We start from the raw sequence: 18,335 nt of genomic DNA, 5'->3' as shown, positions 1-18,335 counted from the left end.
GACCGACATCACTTGAGTCGGTTATGAAGGCAGGCTGTGCGTCACAAACTGTGGTCTTCCTACTCGCAATCCGCTTCCGAACAATCGCGTTATTTGCGATATCGGGTTGCAACCAGCCTGGTGCCGCTGTCAGCTCAGCGACTGAGAATCTTGCCGGCAGTGCCAATTGCGTTCTGATTTACATATCAGAAGCGCTAGACCTCTTTGAATGTGTCTCTGACTAGGTTTTAACAACACAAAAAATAAAAATTTCATATTCAATTGCAATTTTCTGTCTTATCTTGCCCCCACCTTCCCCTATGTATGAAAGCATGAATGCATAGGAGCATGTTGGGCAAGATGAGACATGTACGTATGCATGTACGTACGTCAGCGATGCTCAGAACTCGTCGTCATTCAGAATGATGTCTTCATCTTTGCGTTTCACAGTTTTGCTGTTTTCGAATCGAAATTCAGTGACGCTGCAGGTAAAGCGTAAAATGGGGTACCCACACTGCGTCCAGGGGCAGTTTTGGCTCGCACACAACACATGCCGCAGCTTCCGGGTGCAGTAAGGCCAGCGTCCACCTCTGTCATTGTCATCGTTTCATGCCACAGCAGAATATGGGTATGCAGAAATTTCATCCTATGTATTTCCTGTGTACCATACCACACTGAGAAGCATGCCCTAGACGTTGCTCTACTTCACTGGCAATCAGAAAAGCTTAAAGCAATGATAATCTTAGCTTGCTGAACTTCAGCAGAGTCAGGCCAATACTGGAGCGGATCATTCTGTGCCATTTCGGCGCTGTCCGCGGGAGGACGAACAGCAATTTGAAGAGGCGTCGCGATCCTGTCTCGGCGGCTGTGCAAGAGAGTATACCTGCAGCATTTTCTGTAATGCCCTAACATCATTTCAGTTTGCCTCGGAGTCAGCAGTTCGTGGCTAAACCCACAGCAGGGGATAGCAGGGGACAGCAAGGGATACCTTGGCTATTGTCAGAAAGTGAGCTCGCTTTCACGCGCGTGCGTACGCCTTGTACTGTGGAATAGGATATTCCCTTGTCAGTACACACAAGTTCTGAACCATATAGAGAAACTATACTTATTTTTTATTCTGTAGTATGAGATATTCTATATGAGACATATTCATATTCCATATAGTATTCTATAGTATCTTATTCTATATTTTATTCTATAGTATTTAAAGCCGTGAAGACAACAAGAATAAGTTTGGAGCGCCATTTTTACTGGAAGAGTCGAACGCGCTCCCAAGTCCATTCGTCGCTAGTACCGTTTGATTTTTCAGTATTCTCCACACTGGTATGCAACTTACCCCTGTCGCATGTGGAGCTCTGTAGGAAAGTCAACCACGATTCGTTTTCCTGGCGGAGCCTGAAGGAGCCAATAGCATTCTGTGCTATGTGGAGGTCCCTGGTGAGGGTACCCTGGTGAATGGAACTCGTGCTGCGGACTTTCTGTGGTCAGTTCAACCCTGCCACCACAGTCGGTCAATGCTTCTTCCCAGCGCAGCCTGAAACGCTACAAGAGGAAGAAAAGTGAAAATCAACTTGTTTCTCGAACTGTGCTATTGACCAGTTAGTTATAGAAATGCTCAGCAGCAATGGCAAGCCATTCAGTCACCCTGACAGAGTCATGCGTTTCTAGATCGTATCTCCCTCAACAGTCGGCATGCGATGCGGAATGCCAGAGGACACTCAGCACGTACCACTCAGCTTCGAGTGGTTCGCAGCGTGTTGTGAAGTTCTCCAGAATGCATTGGACAGAGACGGCGATGGCCCTCTTGACCTCAAGAAAGTACTCGGTGACTGGCTAGCAGCATATCAACATGTTTTCGTTTCTGTGATCTCCTGCACAGCTTTATTAATTTTGTGGAACAAACATCGTTTTCAGAATCCTTGGTAGCGAAAGGTCGCCGCCGTGCTGGAGTGGCCGACCCAATGTACAGTTGTGCAATGTCTATATTTTTCTTTTTAACACCAATTAACGCTGTGGCAAGCCATACAACGTGTAATGTTGCGTAATCGAAGGGACACGTGGACACAAAAGGACGTTCTTTGGTACAATTGTGTAAGGGTCTGCCTGTCATATGATAAGTTGCACAAGCAGAAAGACGAACCACGAAATCAATGAAATAAAATCAAGTGAAAAAAACAACTGAAAGAGGTAAGAGTGAAATAGAGGTACAGAGCCGGTATGCGTAATTCCAAAACACTACCCTGTACAACGGATCGCGCTGTGTCTAGCTTTAGCGGGCGATAGCTGATCGTCTGGCGACCTGTATTACCATGGCCACGCCGAGACGCTACTGCATTTCCACCGGTTTCAAATATCGATGGAGGGAAAGAAAGCAGATATCTATTCCAGTTGGGTGTCTCGTCAGCGATACTTTTTTAGTCTGTTTTGTTTTTGTTTCGTTTTTATTTAGTACGTACGATTACATCAATGACATCAGAAACATAAAGCGGAGCACCCAGTGGAAAAAATTTCATGTAATTTGTAATTTCATGGCTCGATTTCCTGTCGTGCGATATGTTGAAGTCTGAACCATGCAAGATATCAGCTGAGACATCGTATCAAGAGACGTAGTGGTGGTGTAAAATGACGAACAATGGTCCACAACTTCTGGATTAGAGCTTGGGAACTGTTATGGTCTTTTTATTTACTATAGTTTTGCTGTTACGTCAGCACAAACAGCCGCCTTCCGCTTTCCGGTGTTTACAATTCTCGAGACCTCTCGAAGCACGGTAAAAATGAAGGCCAAACCAAATTACAGTAGCACAAGATTGAATTGACTTACAACATATAAAAATAACAAGATCCTTCTTTTTGTCACTTATCCTTGCTCTATCTCGTAATACCTCGGAAAATATATACACCGAAAACAAGAAAGATTAGATGACTGCGTTTTTTTCCTTGTTCCGTTTAAATACAAATAGATTGGGTGCTATCTGTAGGAAATTGAACATGTTCACTGACCAAATTCCAGCTTGCTATGCTCATAAATATGCGACGAGCAGTGTGAGAGCAGTGGGCGCGTCGTACACATAATTATACCTGAGAGGCTGAGACATACTCAGCAATTAGTTGCTATAGAGCAATACTGAAACATACGTCGGCGCTTTTCACGGACAGACCAGAGGTGACACCTTTATATGGTGCACCACTCTCAACTGGAAATTAAAACTGCCACATACGTGCCCTTTGTGTGACACGAAATTATTTTCATAACTAAAGAAAGCATCCCCTTTGCGTTCCGATTCTGTTTTTCTGGCCATGCATGTACCTCCCATTTGCGCTAGCGGTTTGCCTGAATGATATCACAGTCTTATGTACATTTCATGGCTATAACATTGAGAAATGTATTCACCATTCCTGAAATGTCGCTATCATCTCAGTTCGATGGAAATCATCACACTACAAGCACCACCAGTCTTCGCAGCTCTGCTGGCTCTGAGCGTGCCAAACGCACGACACATTTTTTCTCACAGTTCATTTCAAATAATGAACATGAAAAGACTGCCTTCGTCGACGGCCAATGCATGGCTTGTATCCTACCTTAGGAGTACCAAGCCATTAAAACTGGCTGGCCACTCTCTCCCCATGCCAAGAAGAATCCTTCTTTTCATCGTGAATCACAGGTCCTGATTTAACACAATCAGTCAACTTGGAAAGCACCACACGGCCAACATCTGCAATTTAACACTGCTTATAGAAAGTTCGGCCGCAGAAGTGGAAGGGTACGTTGACGAAAGATCCTTGCATTCTTTTCTCCAACGATATTTGAAACCACTCGAAAGGCAGTGACGTCTCGGCGTCGCCATGACAACGTAGGTTGCCAGAGCATCACCTATCATCCGCTAAGAGTAGAGAAGGCACGGTCTGTTGCTCTGGGTAGTGTTTTGGAATTACGCAGCCGGCATCGATGGCACGACTATCATGTGCCCGGGAAGAGTGCGTTGGTGCGATGATGAAGTAGTATAATGGATGGACGGACGGGACACATATGACGGAAGCACTCCAATTCCGGTTGTGCAGCGCCTCACAGACGTACGTGAGACATCTAAACCGCGAAATGTTGAAACATCTAGAAAGGTACATCCTGTAGTGATCACCTGGTAGTCACGTTACACTTCGTGCGATGACTCTCCCTGATAGGAAGTATACATATCATGAGGCTTACCGCTCCACCTACAGATGATCGGAAGATGACGAATGCTTTATCCGAAGTCGTTTCTGGCAGGGTCACATCTGAGGAGCTGGTACCGCAAAACCTTCCTTGTCCCAAAGGAGGAGAGTCCTCATAACCACCATTCAAAATCTGTGAAAACGAACGACATGGAGCAGTGCAGGCCTACGCTCCCATGGAATCAGATAGTGATCATAACCCGCCTAACTACTAGTACAATTTTGGCATATGGGGGGGACTAGGTTATTCAAAAAACTACTGTCGAAGTGTAATGTAGCAATAAAGGAAAGTGTACGTCAACTTCACTGACCACAAGACAATTTTTTTTTTATTCGTAAGATATTTTTTATAAAAAAGCTACGGGAGCAGCGCTGATGCCAGTTCGGCAGGCGAATTATGCTGCCATGAGGGCATTTTTAGTACGCAACTACTGGATGACTAATTAGCTAAGATTCATTAATTAAATTGTTTTTTAGATGTTTTCCCGGGACATGCGAGATAGGAGAATTGGAGCCAGTCATTTTTTAAATCCATCGTCGTTATTAAACACCCTGAGAAGAGAACGTACGTTGAGATGCAAGTTGCAAAATTTCGCTGCGCAAATGAGCTGAAACCACAACTATGCACTTTTCGAGCGCAGATACGGCGTGACCTTCGCCTTATCTGGTCCGGAGTGCTGTCTATCTGGAAAACAAATTATCGCTTACTCGAATCAGTTTCATTGCTCCAGAGCATGTGCTCCAAAGCACGAGTAGCGCGTACTTCTGGTTTTGGCACACTTGCATTGCAAGATTTTGAAATTTTTATGTCAAAGTACGTTCGCTTCTCAGGGTGTTCAACAAGGGCGATGGATTTTAATAATGCCTGGCTCCAATTCTGCTATTTCTCATTCTCCTGAAAACATCTGAATTCATAAAGTTTAGCTGATTAATCGCCAGTTGCATACCAAGATGGCATCAGCGTTGCTATGACATGCTGTTTTATAAAACACACACACCCACGCATCTACACCGTGTATAGTACGACTTTTCTCAAAGGAAAGGAGTGAAGCCATTTTGTAATTACAGGGGTTTCTTCCAATTGCTCGGGACCTGAGAGATGTAACGTTCACGTGTCCGTGACGTCACGCGTACGTATCGTCTGCACTGCTGTCCCAGCAGCTGGACATAGGACGGGACCTTGTTATTGCAATATTACACCTTGATGAGTGGGGTTGTATCTCTAAATTTGGTGTTCCAATCAAGTCATATATGACATAAGAGCGTCTGTTTTCATTTCCACATTTTTGTTTCGCTGAGGTGTCGCGTCTCCACCCCTCTCTGCACATGCATGCGTTGAAGCAAGGGAGAAGGCTACGCCGCCGGAAGTTCACGGACCCGCGTACTTATTCGAAAAGGTCGGCGTCGCTCAAAATGAGTAACGCGTAGTCCACGTAGTGGCGCGCATCTTCGCACAAATTAGTTTTGGAAGCCTTCACAATGCTGCTAACCTGAATAGCGTTGTCCCTGCAGACACCATCGCTCGAAGGGATGTTATAGCTCTCGAGAGTGAGCTTCAACTTGCGTCGCCGACCTGGACTGATGAGCCACTGACAATCGACTTCACCAGGCAGAATGTCCGAGTCTTCCAGGACTCCAGATGTATCTGTGACGTTGCCCCCACAGACTGAAAAGTACCCGTCGATACATATTTTTGCTGGACGCCTCTTCCATATGCAATATGGTCTAGAATCCTCCGATCATCCCATTGCGTCTCGTTGAGCAATCTTCAGATCATGTGATCAGATAACATGTCCTGGGCTGACTACATATAGATGTTTCTCTGAACATCATCTCGACGTTCTCTGCACAACGCCGGAGAATTTTCCGTTTTTATTTGAACTACCCCGGTAGCCTACCTGAAGAAACTGTAGCTGTGAAACCAGTGCCCCTGGTACGACCGTAAGCGAGGCTCGTCACAAACACTACCCTTACGGACTGTCCCGAGCCAGACACAGGTGGCGGGAGGGTGGACGGCATTCCGCAAGATAGGAGCAGCTGCCGTTGTGGGCCGTTCGTCCAGGGAGTCACTGCAAGCGACACACTCCTTGCTCTTAATTTTCACATAAGATATTTCGTTCTCAATGTACCACTCTTGATAAGATTTAAAGGGGATGTGGTTCATATGGCATCATGCATGCATTGTACTGCACGACTGATAACGGAAGAAAAGATAATTATTTTTTGTACAAAATAGCACCACTCGAATGAGCGAAAGATTAGGCATCGACTCACACTTAAAAACAACCTGTAATATAAAAACAATTATAAAAATCGAACTGAACAACGTTTTTTAAAGCCGAAAGTCCGCCATATTGGAAAAGCACACAGACCCAGACGAAAAAATGAGCTGGGAAGTCAACTGGCACCAGTTCGTTCCCAGTTTGCACCAACAGGTGGTCAACTGGAACCAACTGGTACCAAACAGGTGGTAACTGGAAAGTAAACTGGTACCAGTTCAAACTGGGCTGGTAGCATCTGGGAAGTGAACTGGTACCAGTTCGCGCTCGGCTGGTGGCAATTGGCCACTGTGTGGAACCAGTTCAAGCTGGTCTGGTGGCAACCAGAAAGTGAACTGGTACCAGTTCAACTTGGACTTATGGCAACTGGAAGTGAAGTGGAGTCAGTTTACAAGTTTGGGGGAAGTTTCGGTACCGGGACAGGTTTCTATGAAGACTGCAAGACGAAGTTATAGGAACAGTGAGAAAGTAACTTTATTGGGCGTTCCTGCTCCCGCGATGAATCATGCATTGGCTGGCCGTGTGTGACGGTCGCTTGCTTAGCAGCACGCCTGAACAGAGATTTTTGCTCCTTATGTTCTTAGCGTGATGTGTGACACAGATGTTGGTCGTATAGTGATGATGATGATGATGATTGAAAGAAAAAAATGGGGATTGTAGCCCGTGTCGTATAGTCCCTAGCATTTGTCTATAAGTTACGACAGTGCGACAGTACAATCAGCGCCAGCGGCTTCAGTACGGCCGGACGGGAATCAGGATATTACAGCTCGACTACAAATGTGGAGACCGCTTTATCTTGAGTACTATGCCGACGTGCTTTTCCTTGGGCACCATTTAGAAATATTACTTCCACTAGAACCTCTCCTCTTTGTTACGCGTTACATTCGTGGCACCTGCAACTGCATGCCGTTTCACGAGTAACATCCGGTTTATGCTAATGTTACCGGCAACTTTTTTCATTCTCGTGTTGTTGTTTTTTTCTTTCACTCTTGTTTCAGATTCTTCAAACCACGGATGTTCTCTAACAGGGAGCAAAGACTGCCCCCAAGAGTTCGAAGTTTTCACCATACTGGAGTAAGGGGGTACTTAATTACTTGAAGACATTGATAAAAAATATTCAAGAGTAGTGTCCTAATTAAGTGGTAAGTGGACGACTGTTGGACCAGTTGTGTTGCTTTCGCTCGAAAATGACCCGACTTTAGTACTAGAGGCGTTGATTGTGAAGCCGTACGCACTAAGATTTGTCAGCATCGTACTCTAACGGGACACAGAGGGAGAACAGACTGCCCTCAAGAGTTGCAAGTCTTCAGCATACTGGAGTAAGTGGGAACACTGGGTTACCTGAACTCAATGACAAAACTATTCAGCAGTAGTGTCCCAATTAAAAGAAAGGTTATTGGAGGACTGCGTTTTATGTCACCACATTTGTTATTACACGGTGACCAGACGCGTAATGACGCTGAGTTTACGTTCTGTTTTCGTCGCTGCGACAAACCTTACTTGTCAGTGACAACTGCTCCACCTAATGATACCGAAAGCAGCGATAGAGCTGTAAGCTACACTAAAATAATTAGTCAGTTTTTTTGCGATGGTTCAGTGGAAAATTTCGTTTCATTTGAACCACTTACCGTCGAAGACCTTGAGTGTGTCGGCAAAGCAATTCCATGTTGTTCCTTCACCAGATCTCAGAGACATGGCATCAATCTTGAAAGAAGCCCTTCGCTTTGGGGGAGCCATGACGATCCAAGTGCAATTGACGTTTTCCTCGTACATCCTCGGGTAGCCTCTTGAGGTGATGTTGGCCTTCTCGGTAGCGTTATGGAGGAGGATATTTCTACTACAGAGCGAACCTGCGAAGAAGGTGGAATTATTCTTTTTAATACAGTATGCGCAGTGATGGAATTAGAGGTTTAGGTCCTGGGACACTCCCGTTAACACTCTTCCGCCTGCAACCTTCAGTTGCAGTAACTGTGACGTAAGCATCACCCTGGCGTGATTTATGTTGGACATCTACACATGAAATGGAGGGTATTTAAAGGCGATCGCGCGTTGGAAAGGACACTCCCTCATTATTCCGTTGCAGATACAGTTTTCGGCACATTATTATACAATGGATTTCAAGAAAAATGAGCCAGAGGTTTAAAAAATCGTTCATCACACAGCAAAAAGACGGATGCATAGTGTTACCAGTGTTGTGAGGATACTATTTTTGTTATATAATTAATTAATTAATCAATCAATCAATTAATCAATTAATCAATTAATTAATTAATTCCACTTAATTAATTAATTAATTAAGTGGAAATAACTAGTTAGTTTTTAATTACAAGGATTAGAGCCAAAATGTCAATGACAAAGTTGTAGCAGGCGGCACAACGGCATGAAACCTGTTGATTACAACTTTGTACTTGGAGTGGATCATTTTTCTTTCCGTCTCCAAAGACGAACTTCTGTGTTTGAAAAAAAAACCAACGTGGGACCTGTCGCAGACGTGCGAGGAGTCAATGTCAATGAGAACTGTGAGTGACTAGTTTTCGTTCGATAACAGGACGCTCGAGAGTGCTGCTATTCGGAGCTCCTCCCACGTCTGCGACAACGAGTTTCGTTTCTCGTCGCATTATTCACAGACGTTATATCGCGTGCTACAACTTTCTCACCGATATTTTGGCTCTAAACCTTATAATTCAAAATAATTAATTTCACTTAATTGGTTAATGAATTTGAAAAAAATAGTTTGAGGATTCTCACGCCACTGATCCGCACCATGCAGTCCGTAATTTGGTGTGCTATGAACCACTTTTTAAAAACTTTGTGGCATTTTCGCGTACGTATATAGCTCTATGCGAGAAACAATGTCTTCCTTGCCACTGGAGGGACATTTGTTGTGGCAGCGCATGAAGCGTGGTGTGCTCTCCTGACATCCATACCTCGGCAAAATTCACACATCAACATGATCAATTTGGTGAACGAACTGAGCATGAGTGTGCAGGTGGAGAGCCAAGTAAGAATTCAGCGAGCATGAGTGAGCGAACGGAGAGTTGAGCTAAGAAGATAATGAAAGGCTCTGAATGATTGCAGGCGCTGTACAGATCAGCCGGGTAAGGACCACCAAGTGGATCCTTCTGCAAACTGTCATCCTGATAATCAAAATAGCCGATGAAGTCCTTCTCGACATCCTGAACAGTTGAAAAGTTACAATGGCAGCATAGAACACTGGGCTGTAGCGGCCAGTAGACGACGACAACGACGACGACGCACTACTATACTATTAAAGGAGCAGGGAAGTGACCCCAAAATATTCTTTTTTGTTTTTCGCTGCAACGTCTTCTACAAGGAATAAAATGAGCTCCTGTGAATGAACGATGAGCGCAGGCAACCCACAGAGCACGCTCAAGGCTCTGTTCCGCACACCTTTAAAAAATTCTCTCCACATCCGAAGAGCGCATCGGAGTAGCCGAAGACGGCGTGACGTATCACGGGCTACGGCACGTGACCAGTGACGTCCAACGGCGCAGCTCGAACATGTATACGCTGCGCGTGAGCCAAGAAGAAAAAAAACAAAGAAGAAAGGCCCCGAGCAGTCACGCAGGGCTTTGTCCCTCGCCCCCGACTGCCTTTCTCCACTGTCTTTTGAAAACTTTATTGCGCAGTGACAATACGCCGCGGATCGGCAATATTTTGCATGGTGACTCCTTGTGGACAGCTTCACAAATGAAGCAGAATTTCGAGTCATGTTAAATGTCACTTCCATGCTCCTTTTAGGGCCGTCGAAAAAAAATTAAGGGCCTTGGGGATGGGTCATGCGTGCGCCCCCTCCTCACGTCTTGAGTAGTATTTCTTCTTTATATGATCACGACGGGACTTGGCTCATGCGGGCCCCTGTAGTGACCTCGTCCCAGGGCGCCATCCCCGGCTGCACACCCCTCCCGCCAGCCCTGCTACTGCTACTACTACTACTACTACTACTACTGCGCGCCATGGCACAATCCCGTCAGTTCTGTCAGCAAACACCTAAAGTGAACCCACGGATTGAGGAGCTCTCCAGCACATCCTGCCCTCCGGAACATTCCATCATCGCCAGTCAAGACTAATGCAGAAGTGCAACATCTCCTTTACAGGACAAAGGACAGTGTTATGAATCAATGACCCTACAGCTGCTAAAGGAAGACAGCGTTTTCAACATATACGTCCCAACTGCTTACGTGGCAAAACTCACTCACTGATGAGCACATTCCCACCCACGCTCAATGTACCGAATGAGCTTAAGCAGGAGATGAGTGAGCACGAATTAGCGCGACTCAAAAGTGCTCAAAAGTGAGTCAAAAGCACCAGCTCAGAAATTGCTGTGGGTGCTCAGTAGCGTACTCAGGGGCATTGTTCAAGCAGGTTGGAACCAAGCTCGCTAGTTTGTAGACGAGCTCCTCTACGGAGTCTGTATTATGAAAACGGAATAAATAGCGTGTGGGCAGCACTACCAACCTATCACTGCAGTGCTGGAACACTAGCGAGCGGGCGCATGGCTCAGCGCCTATCGCAGTTGGGGGGGGGGGGGGGTATTTGGGGAAAGTGCGCTGAGTCTGCTCGAAATTGGCTGCTTGGTGCCCTATATGGGGAGACCACGATGGGAAGTAACTGCTGTGAGACTGAAACATACAAACAGATGAACGCCATCTTCAAGGTGCCTAAGAACGTGAGGCTTGTGTTCGTGTTCGTCTGTGAGTTGTGTGTTTCAACCTTTCAACAGTTACTTTCCATCGTGTTCTCCAGGTGCCGCTGTCTCGTACTTGTGTAGTATCTATGTGTGTGTATGTATGAGAAGAAATGTAGGAGAGAATGGGATGAGAGTGTGTGCGTTAGTTGAATGAGACTATTTGGTAAGTCGCCGGAGGGCAGATGCCAGCGCAGCGTAATTGGTTAACGCATTCGGCAGGCAATCGAGAGATGCGTGGTTCGATTCCTGTCGTTGTCCTGCTTTTTCAACGACTACCGTACTTGAATTCCTCCTAAGGGGATGGCATAGATTAATGAGCGATGGGTAGATGATGGTGATGCAGGGAAAGGAGTGGGGTGTCCCACTGAACCGCCCACTGCAGGAAGCACGAGTGTATCCCTGTATAGCCTTCACTGAGATGCTTCCTCTCCTACGGGCCGGCTTCGGCGGCTCAGTGGGTAGCGTGTCCGCCTGCTGGTCCCAAGATCGCGGGTTCAAACCCGGACGAGGATGGTGGCAACTTGGTGGAAGGGTACAAGTTGCTCAGACACGCCATCTTCCGTGTGTAGAGATTTCGACGCACGTTTGAACCCTGCGAAGCAGCCCCATCTCCCCGACGGCTACAGTTCTTTCAACACAAGCGGTACACACCGGTGGCGTCACCAGGGTACGCGTCACCCCGTGCGGGAGATTCACCCACCCCTTACAGTTGATCCCTTTCCATGGATACTGTGGGAACATCTTCCGTGTTCGGGAAGTGTCGTAGTGGCCCCACGTTGGGCGCCACTTGTGGGAACATCTTGCTTCCTGCCGCATCGCAGGCTATCCCACTCCCGCGGCCATCCGCGTTCGCTCATCTATAAGCGAGAAGTACTCCACAAAAAGCCATTTGTTACGTACCAGTTACAAGAGAGAGAGCCCCAGCTCCGCTCGGCCCGGCCGATAGTCAGGAAAGAGCCCCGATGCCGTCGCTAACACATCTTTTAAAGCTACCAGGAACGCACCCCTTCGCATCGCGTGACAGTTTATCAGCGCGGCGTGTCACAAGATAAGGCACCCTTGTTATCACTACAATACATAACAATATCGTATCCCAGGAAAAAAAAAACACGTACTCGCAGAGGGCGCCTCATGCCGTCACAGTGAAAGACAGGTACTGTTGCGGCGCTTTGAGCCCCCGGTGCATCACTCACCTCGGTGCATACCGAGTGCATACCGACTCACCCGGTGCATACCGCACCTCCCGCACTCCCCCAGTGACGCCACTGTACAGTCATCGCCTGAATACTGACCTGCAGTCTCATGTGCCATGCCAGGGAAGTAGGTATCGTTAACAGCTTCCCATCGGAGCTTGAACTTGGCGTTAGAACGTGTGCACTGGTAACGTATCACAGCCAAGCTTGTGCGCAGGCGAAGAGGTTCGATGTTTTGCGCGTCGCAGTACCGTCCAACTGATAATGCCTCCGTGTCTCCACCATCGAAAATCTGGAATATCATTCAGAGCGCGAAAGTCGAATCATTTTACAATGTACCGTACAGTTACGCAAAATTGTGTATATGCTTGTTTTTCGAAATTCACCATGACGATGGAAGAGGGAAGGATTGCACAACTTTCTCTGCAATGCAATGAGCGCGCTTAACAACGCAAATCCATCGACAATGGATGCACTCACCGCTGCGTAAGCGGCCTTAATGGGACTACGGAGCATAACACGGATCTAAAGGGACGCCTTCCGAAAAGCATTTCAAGGCACGCTATGCTCAGGAGGGGCTTGTCGAGCCAAACCAAAATCCACGAAAAAACAAAAAAAGAACGTTTTTTGCAAAACGGAATTGAATGAAAAATTCAATTCTCTTTTTCGCCGCGGAGCAAGACCGAAACACAGACTGAAAGGTTTTGGATCAAGTGGAAAGCTAGGGTATCTGGGACTCGAAGGTACGTTCTGAAAAGCAGTGTGGCGTGCCTCTTGAAAGCAGGTTTAGATTCATAGGCCATCACTATTCCTATGCCACCGCTCGGCGGTTTAGACTTGTCAGTTCTTTTTTACCGATCTTAATGTGCACAACGACCAACAAGCCCATATGTCCACCTTCCATCGTATCATCTGTGCCACTTTCATGTCAACTGGCGTCCGTCCAAAGCATTTCCTGAAACGCTCTGAAAACGATGAATCGAATGCCCGAACACATCGTACTTCTTTTTTTTTCTTCTAAAGGCCTCCAAATTCGACACAGCCTTTTCTTCGGAGCCAAAGTGGTTCCTCAGAAAATGTTACGAGTAGCGTAAAGCTAAGAAGCAAAAATCTCCATCCACAAATCTGTGTGGGATTTGCGTTCAGCTTCGTGAAAGTCGTCTATACTACTTAAGCAGATGGAGGAGTTCACAGCCTCCCACAATCCTTCTACGTCTCTGATCAGCTTGCCACTGCATGCACAGGACGATCCGAATCAATTTTGTGGAAAATATAATTGACCGTGCTTGTGCTGACGTCACGGCCGGAATAGGTACGAACCGTTATTGTTTTACTTCGGAACCGAACCATTATTCTCGAACCAGAAAGAAATTCTGAACGCAAAACGTTTCGGTTCCACACCCTGCCCACGAGGAACGCAAATTCGCGAAACGTTCAGCAAAATTCCGAGCGACAAACGGCACGTCCCCTTTCGGTTTTCGTGATACAAACAAAAAGTGTTTTAGTAGTGAGTTTTAGTGCATCGTACGCTCTCACCCTTTCCGTACGTAAGGGGGAGCGTTGATGGTACTGCGCACGCCCACAACAGAAAGAGAGCTTTGCGCAGAGCGCAGAAACACCAACGCTATCAACGCTATCTGTTATGTATGCAACCGCTTTGCGTACTCTACAACAAAAACTTTCCAATAAGAAGCGTTAGTTTATCGGAAGACGTTGACCATAATGGGGAGTCTGAGGGAAGCACGGACACTTCCCGACTTCGAATCTCGCTCCCAACATCCAAACGCAGCGCAGCGACTTGAGTCGTGAAGGGATCAATTTTACGGGCGGACGACTCACAGTAGTTCCTTTTTCCGACTCCGACTCCTTCGAGTGTAATGGAGGATGGCAACAATGAGAGGCCGTTCCTGAAATGAGCGGCGTAAGCTGCAAGGAGTTCACGACGACTTACACCTTCTACATTCCAAGAAAAAAAAAGGATACTTTTAGTCCTTCTGGGGAATAAATGCGTTGCCACAAAAAATTGGTCTTTTTAGAGGGTAAATACATGGGACTAAATGAAGGTGGGGACAGAGTGGGGACTGCATTTCACTCTCTGTTCCAATAGTCCCAGGTACATAATTCATGCCTATGAATGAAAATACTTTGAGTCAATCCGTCAACCGTGGTATGTGGAGTGATAAAAAATCGTGTGACATGCATAGCGTGATATTTTCCTCCTCGCAGTGCTCCAAACCGGCAAAAATTAACGCTCGCAGGAGTTGAGCTCGTGGTGGTAGTAGTGCTGGTAAAAGGGCCTCGGCCTCACAGATGTGGGCAACGTCACGACTGTCGCCCTTGGAGAATGTGCGTCCTGGGCCGACTTCTAAAGGAACTGTGCCGACATACGTATGTCTAAAATCGTCTGAGGAAAACCCAGGAAAAACCCCAGACAGCACAGCCGGCATCGGGATTCGAACCCGGACGTGACATGGCTCGTGTTAACTTTTTCAGCGCTAATATTAGCACTATATTGGTGTTGGCCAATGAGGAGGCGCTTCGGCGATGACGTGGGAGAAGTAGTGAAATTGTTTTGTTTCCGCATTTCACGGAACGACGAGAAAATTGGAACCGGCGAGTACGTCATCCAAAATGCCTGTTTTTTTTTTTCAGATAGTTGATCGAACTGGTTAGTCCGCAAGCTGTGGAACTCATGAGGCACCATGATGGGAGAAACCATCAACGACCACCGAACGTCCGCTAATGCTAGCGCTAGCTTCGCATTGCAAGTGTGAACTGTCCGAAAACAATGAGCGCTGTCTTTTGCACGCTGTTTTTTGTAGCCCTATATTAGCGCGCAGCTATATGTCCGAACACGCGTTTATTTCATCAAATCCGCGACGAGCACGTATTTACTAAAATATTGGGGTGAGGGGACTAAAATGGGGAGTAATTGCAATCTAGGGGACTAGAAGCTGCAATTACTCCCCATTCTACTCCTTTTTTAGTGTGATTGATACGCTGTGTGAAAATGTTTTGAGAACTCTGCCGAATAGTCTTGGATCCCGGAATCTGTAAACCGACGATATTAGTTTTTGCTACTACCAGACGGCGCTGCCGCTCATGAGAAGGAGTCGTATCGAGTAGCGGAACGCGGTTCTGCTAAAACTCCTTTTCTGTCGTCACGTTACGGGAATCGGAATCGTAAAAGGAAACGCTGTATATGCTCACGGTTTCCTAAAACTCTCAGCCGTGACCAATGACCAACATGAACATGATGAGCCAATGACGTTATTGCTTTGAAGTGACTGACATCACATTTCTGATCTTCGATTTGAAGGCATTTTTTAGTGTATCGCTTACATAGAGTGCTTCCAATCTACTGCAGCACCCTGTTGTCCACGTGACCTTCGCATCCTCTCCCTATGTGATGCAGCAACATCCAGCAATTTTAAGGAAGTAAATCGTCGTACATCATTCTGGTTCTGGGAATTGATTTCAACAGGTGCATCTAGGCGGATCGTCAAATGACACAAATCGTTTCACAAATTATGTACTGCTGTAAGCGCGGACATTAAAGCGTGTTTGGTTAAACTTTGAAGTATTGTAAAAATACTGGAAGTACCAACTAACTTCTCCGGCTCAATGCATAGGATGATCGCCGCACCGAGACTGGGATGAGACCTGAGTTCGGCTCCCAGCACCGGCAGTGCTGTCTGGATGCTTTCCCAGGGTTTTTCTCAGACACTGTGAGGCAAATGTCGACACAGTTCCCCATCAAGTCGGCCCTGTACGCACGATCCCCCGAGCAACATGACGCGATATATCGGCAGGTGGAGCGCGCGACAAGAAAATCCTGTCAACCTACAATGCACCCTTGAAACAGGACTTCACCTCATAACACGTCCCGAGCCAACCATGACTTGGTTTCGCCCTTGAGTAATACTACTAATAAGGGCAGACTGTATTATTCTGTGCAACGGTTGCCTTTCAGCGGGTTTTGAGCGGAAGTCTGTACTAAAATTGCAATGGTTGAGCCACAGTGTCTTATGCTGTGATGTTTCCTTTTTTTTTTTTTTCGGAGTGTGCTGAATACTTTAGCTGGAGTGCACAATGAAAAGGATGAAACCCCTGGCGCAACATCTCCGTGGAATATCGGTACCACTCGAGGCTCCACTCACCTGCAGAGAGGCCTTTTCGCAGTCCTCTGACAAGATGTAGAAATTGTCGAACGTGATGCGTGGATACAAGCCTGGTGGAACACGTATGGTCCATGTGATGCGACCGTGGATCCAGGTGAGTCTAGGATAACCCGGAGACTCGATCTGGCCACTCTCTGTCTCCAGACTCACATCTCTTACTGAATTGAAAACATAACAAGAATCGGTGTTTTGTGCGCATGCATTCTTGCTAGTGTACTAGTTCGCGGACTTTGCACAAACCTATGTTCAGTAAATGGCGTTTCCCCTCTTGCGGACCGGGATAACGTCAAATAAGTTTTTTTTCGTGGTGCCGATTTTCTACGCGTTACTATTACTCCAGTTTGTTGTAAAACTTCGAATGAATATTCGCATCCATGCACGTAATGGATCTTTTTTTCACAGCTAATTACGCGTATGCGATGCAGCGCCGATGACACTGAGTGCGCCGAGCAAGGTTACTTCTGTGTTCAATAGATAGCGATAGATTGGGACAACAGAAGCGGGGACCAGTGGGGACACCGCGCGAACTCGTCCACCCCACTTCAAGACCGGTCTTAATCCTTTATGTTACCCACGTTGGTTTGCTTTGGCGCGCGCTGAGGGTGCTTCGCTGGAGAGCCGCTTGTATACAACGCTGCTCCATTGTATCTTACGTCGTCATCACTTTGAAAAGAGTGTCGGCAGCACTCTAAGCATATGCACTGTACAATTAAGTGCGAGACAACGCCACTTGTGACTAAAAAGAAGTTGCATAAAGCTCACCCAAAGAAAATTCCATTTTGAATCCGACGCCAGTGCCTTCTTCGTCGGAGTGAAACTTGATCCAGAATCCCGCAGCTTGGGTGAGGTTTGCTGGAGGATCGGAACCACAGAAACGCCCCAGAAGAGCGCCATCTATGTTGGTTTCGCGGATCTCGAGGTAGTCTTTGCCGCAATACTCGCTCGCTTCGATGTCGAGTTGCCTGCGTTGGCACGGACATAAGCGTATTTGTTAGGCATATGGAGAAGCACACAATGGAGTCTATGCTAGCGTACAGCCTGGCTATGGTCCACGTTTGAGAAAGTTCATAGGGACACCACGAATATCAGTTTCTTCCTGAGCATATTCTCGGTAGTGGAAAGTGCTTCGCGCGACGCGGTTAAAAATGAAGTTGAGACGCTTGCACAGGGGTGCAACACGCTGAAGATGAACACGTGCTGCTTTGTATCTACTGTATAATACGCTTCACGATTTCGTACGTTGCCTCGGAACCTTTAATAACAAAGTGTAAATACTAAATTAACACAGTTTTTAACACTTTTGTGTTCACACAAACACTTCAATCTTTAAACCACCTCGGTTACAAACTGCTAAAAAATTTAGTCGTGGCTTCGTCGTGGCTTTGTTAACAGTATGAGGCAAGATTTCAGTTTTCTGACACATTTCTTGGAGTATAACCTGATCTAAGTCCGACCCTTGGAGCGACATACCCTTAAAAACGAACTGTGCTTCCGACATCTGTCGTAAAACACAAAATATATTTTTCACACACGGACACCCGCGCAAGAACGCCCCCAAAAAGGGATTCTGAAATATTTTGTTCTCCAATCTCGCTTATCAATTTTTTTTTAAACACTTCCGAGCTGGAACGAATAATTTGTCCGATGGTCTACGGAGGACAGTTAATTTAGTTAACTTGCTGTGCCATCGAATTCTACGACGTTGTGACTGTGACTATGAGGGATCAGGTTTCGCGGCTTTTTATATAACACAGGGCCACGTTCACTCCGACACTAGTACCCT

General features: G+C 46.5%; 1 protein-coding gene across 1 annotated transcript in view; it reads right to left on the bottom strand.

Annotated features, from left to right (window-relative positions):
* LOC135386240 (cubilin-like) overlaps window positions 1-18,335 on the bottom strand; it is a 165,110-nt gene that overhangs the window by 64,937 nt on the left and 81,838 nt on the right. Inside the window, exons 36-43 of the mRNA XM_064616049.1 lie at window positions 17,315-17,514; window positions 16,532-16,710; window positions 12,471-12,663; window positions 8,096-8,317; window positions 6,087-6,257; window positions 5,679-5,854; window positions 4,184-4,321; window positions 1,316-1,521 (exon numbers count right to left, since the gene is read on the bottom strand). Of these exons, the coding sequence (XP_064472119.1) occupies window positions 1,316-1,521; window positions 4,184-4,321; window positions 5,679-5,854; window positions 6,087-6,257; window positions 8,096-8,317; window positions 12,471-12,663; window positions 16,532-16,710; window positions 17,315-17,514 (1,485 nt within the window). The remainder of the gene's footprint in view (window positions 1-1,315; window positions 1,522-4,183; window positions 4,322-5,678; window positions 5,855-6,086; window positions 6,258-8,095; window positions 8,318-12,470; window positions 12,664-16,531; window positions 16,711-17,314; window positions 17,515-18,335) is intronic.

This window comes from Ornithodoros turicata, chromosome 2 (assembly GCF_037126465.1).
Source record: "Ornithodoros turicata isolate Travis chromosome 2, ASM3712646v1, whole genome shotgun sequence".
Lineage (NCBI taxonomy): Eukaryota > Metazoa > Arthropoda > Arachnida > Ixodida > Argasidae > Ornithodoros > Ornithodoros turicata.
This window is presented reverse-complemented; position numbering and strand designations above follow the sequence as displayed.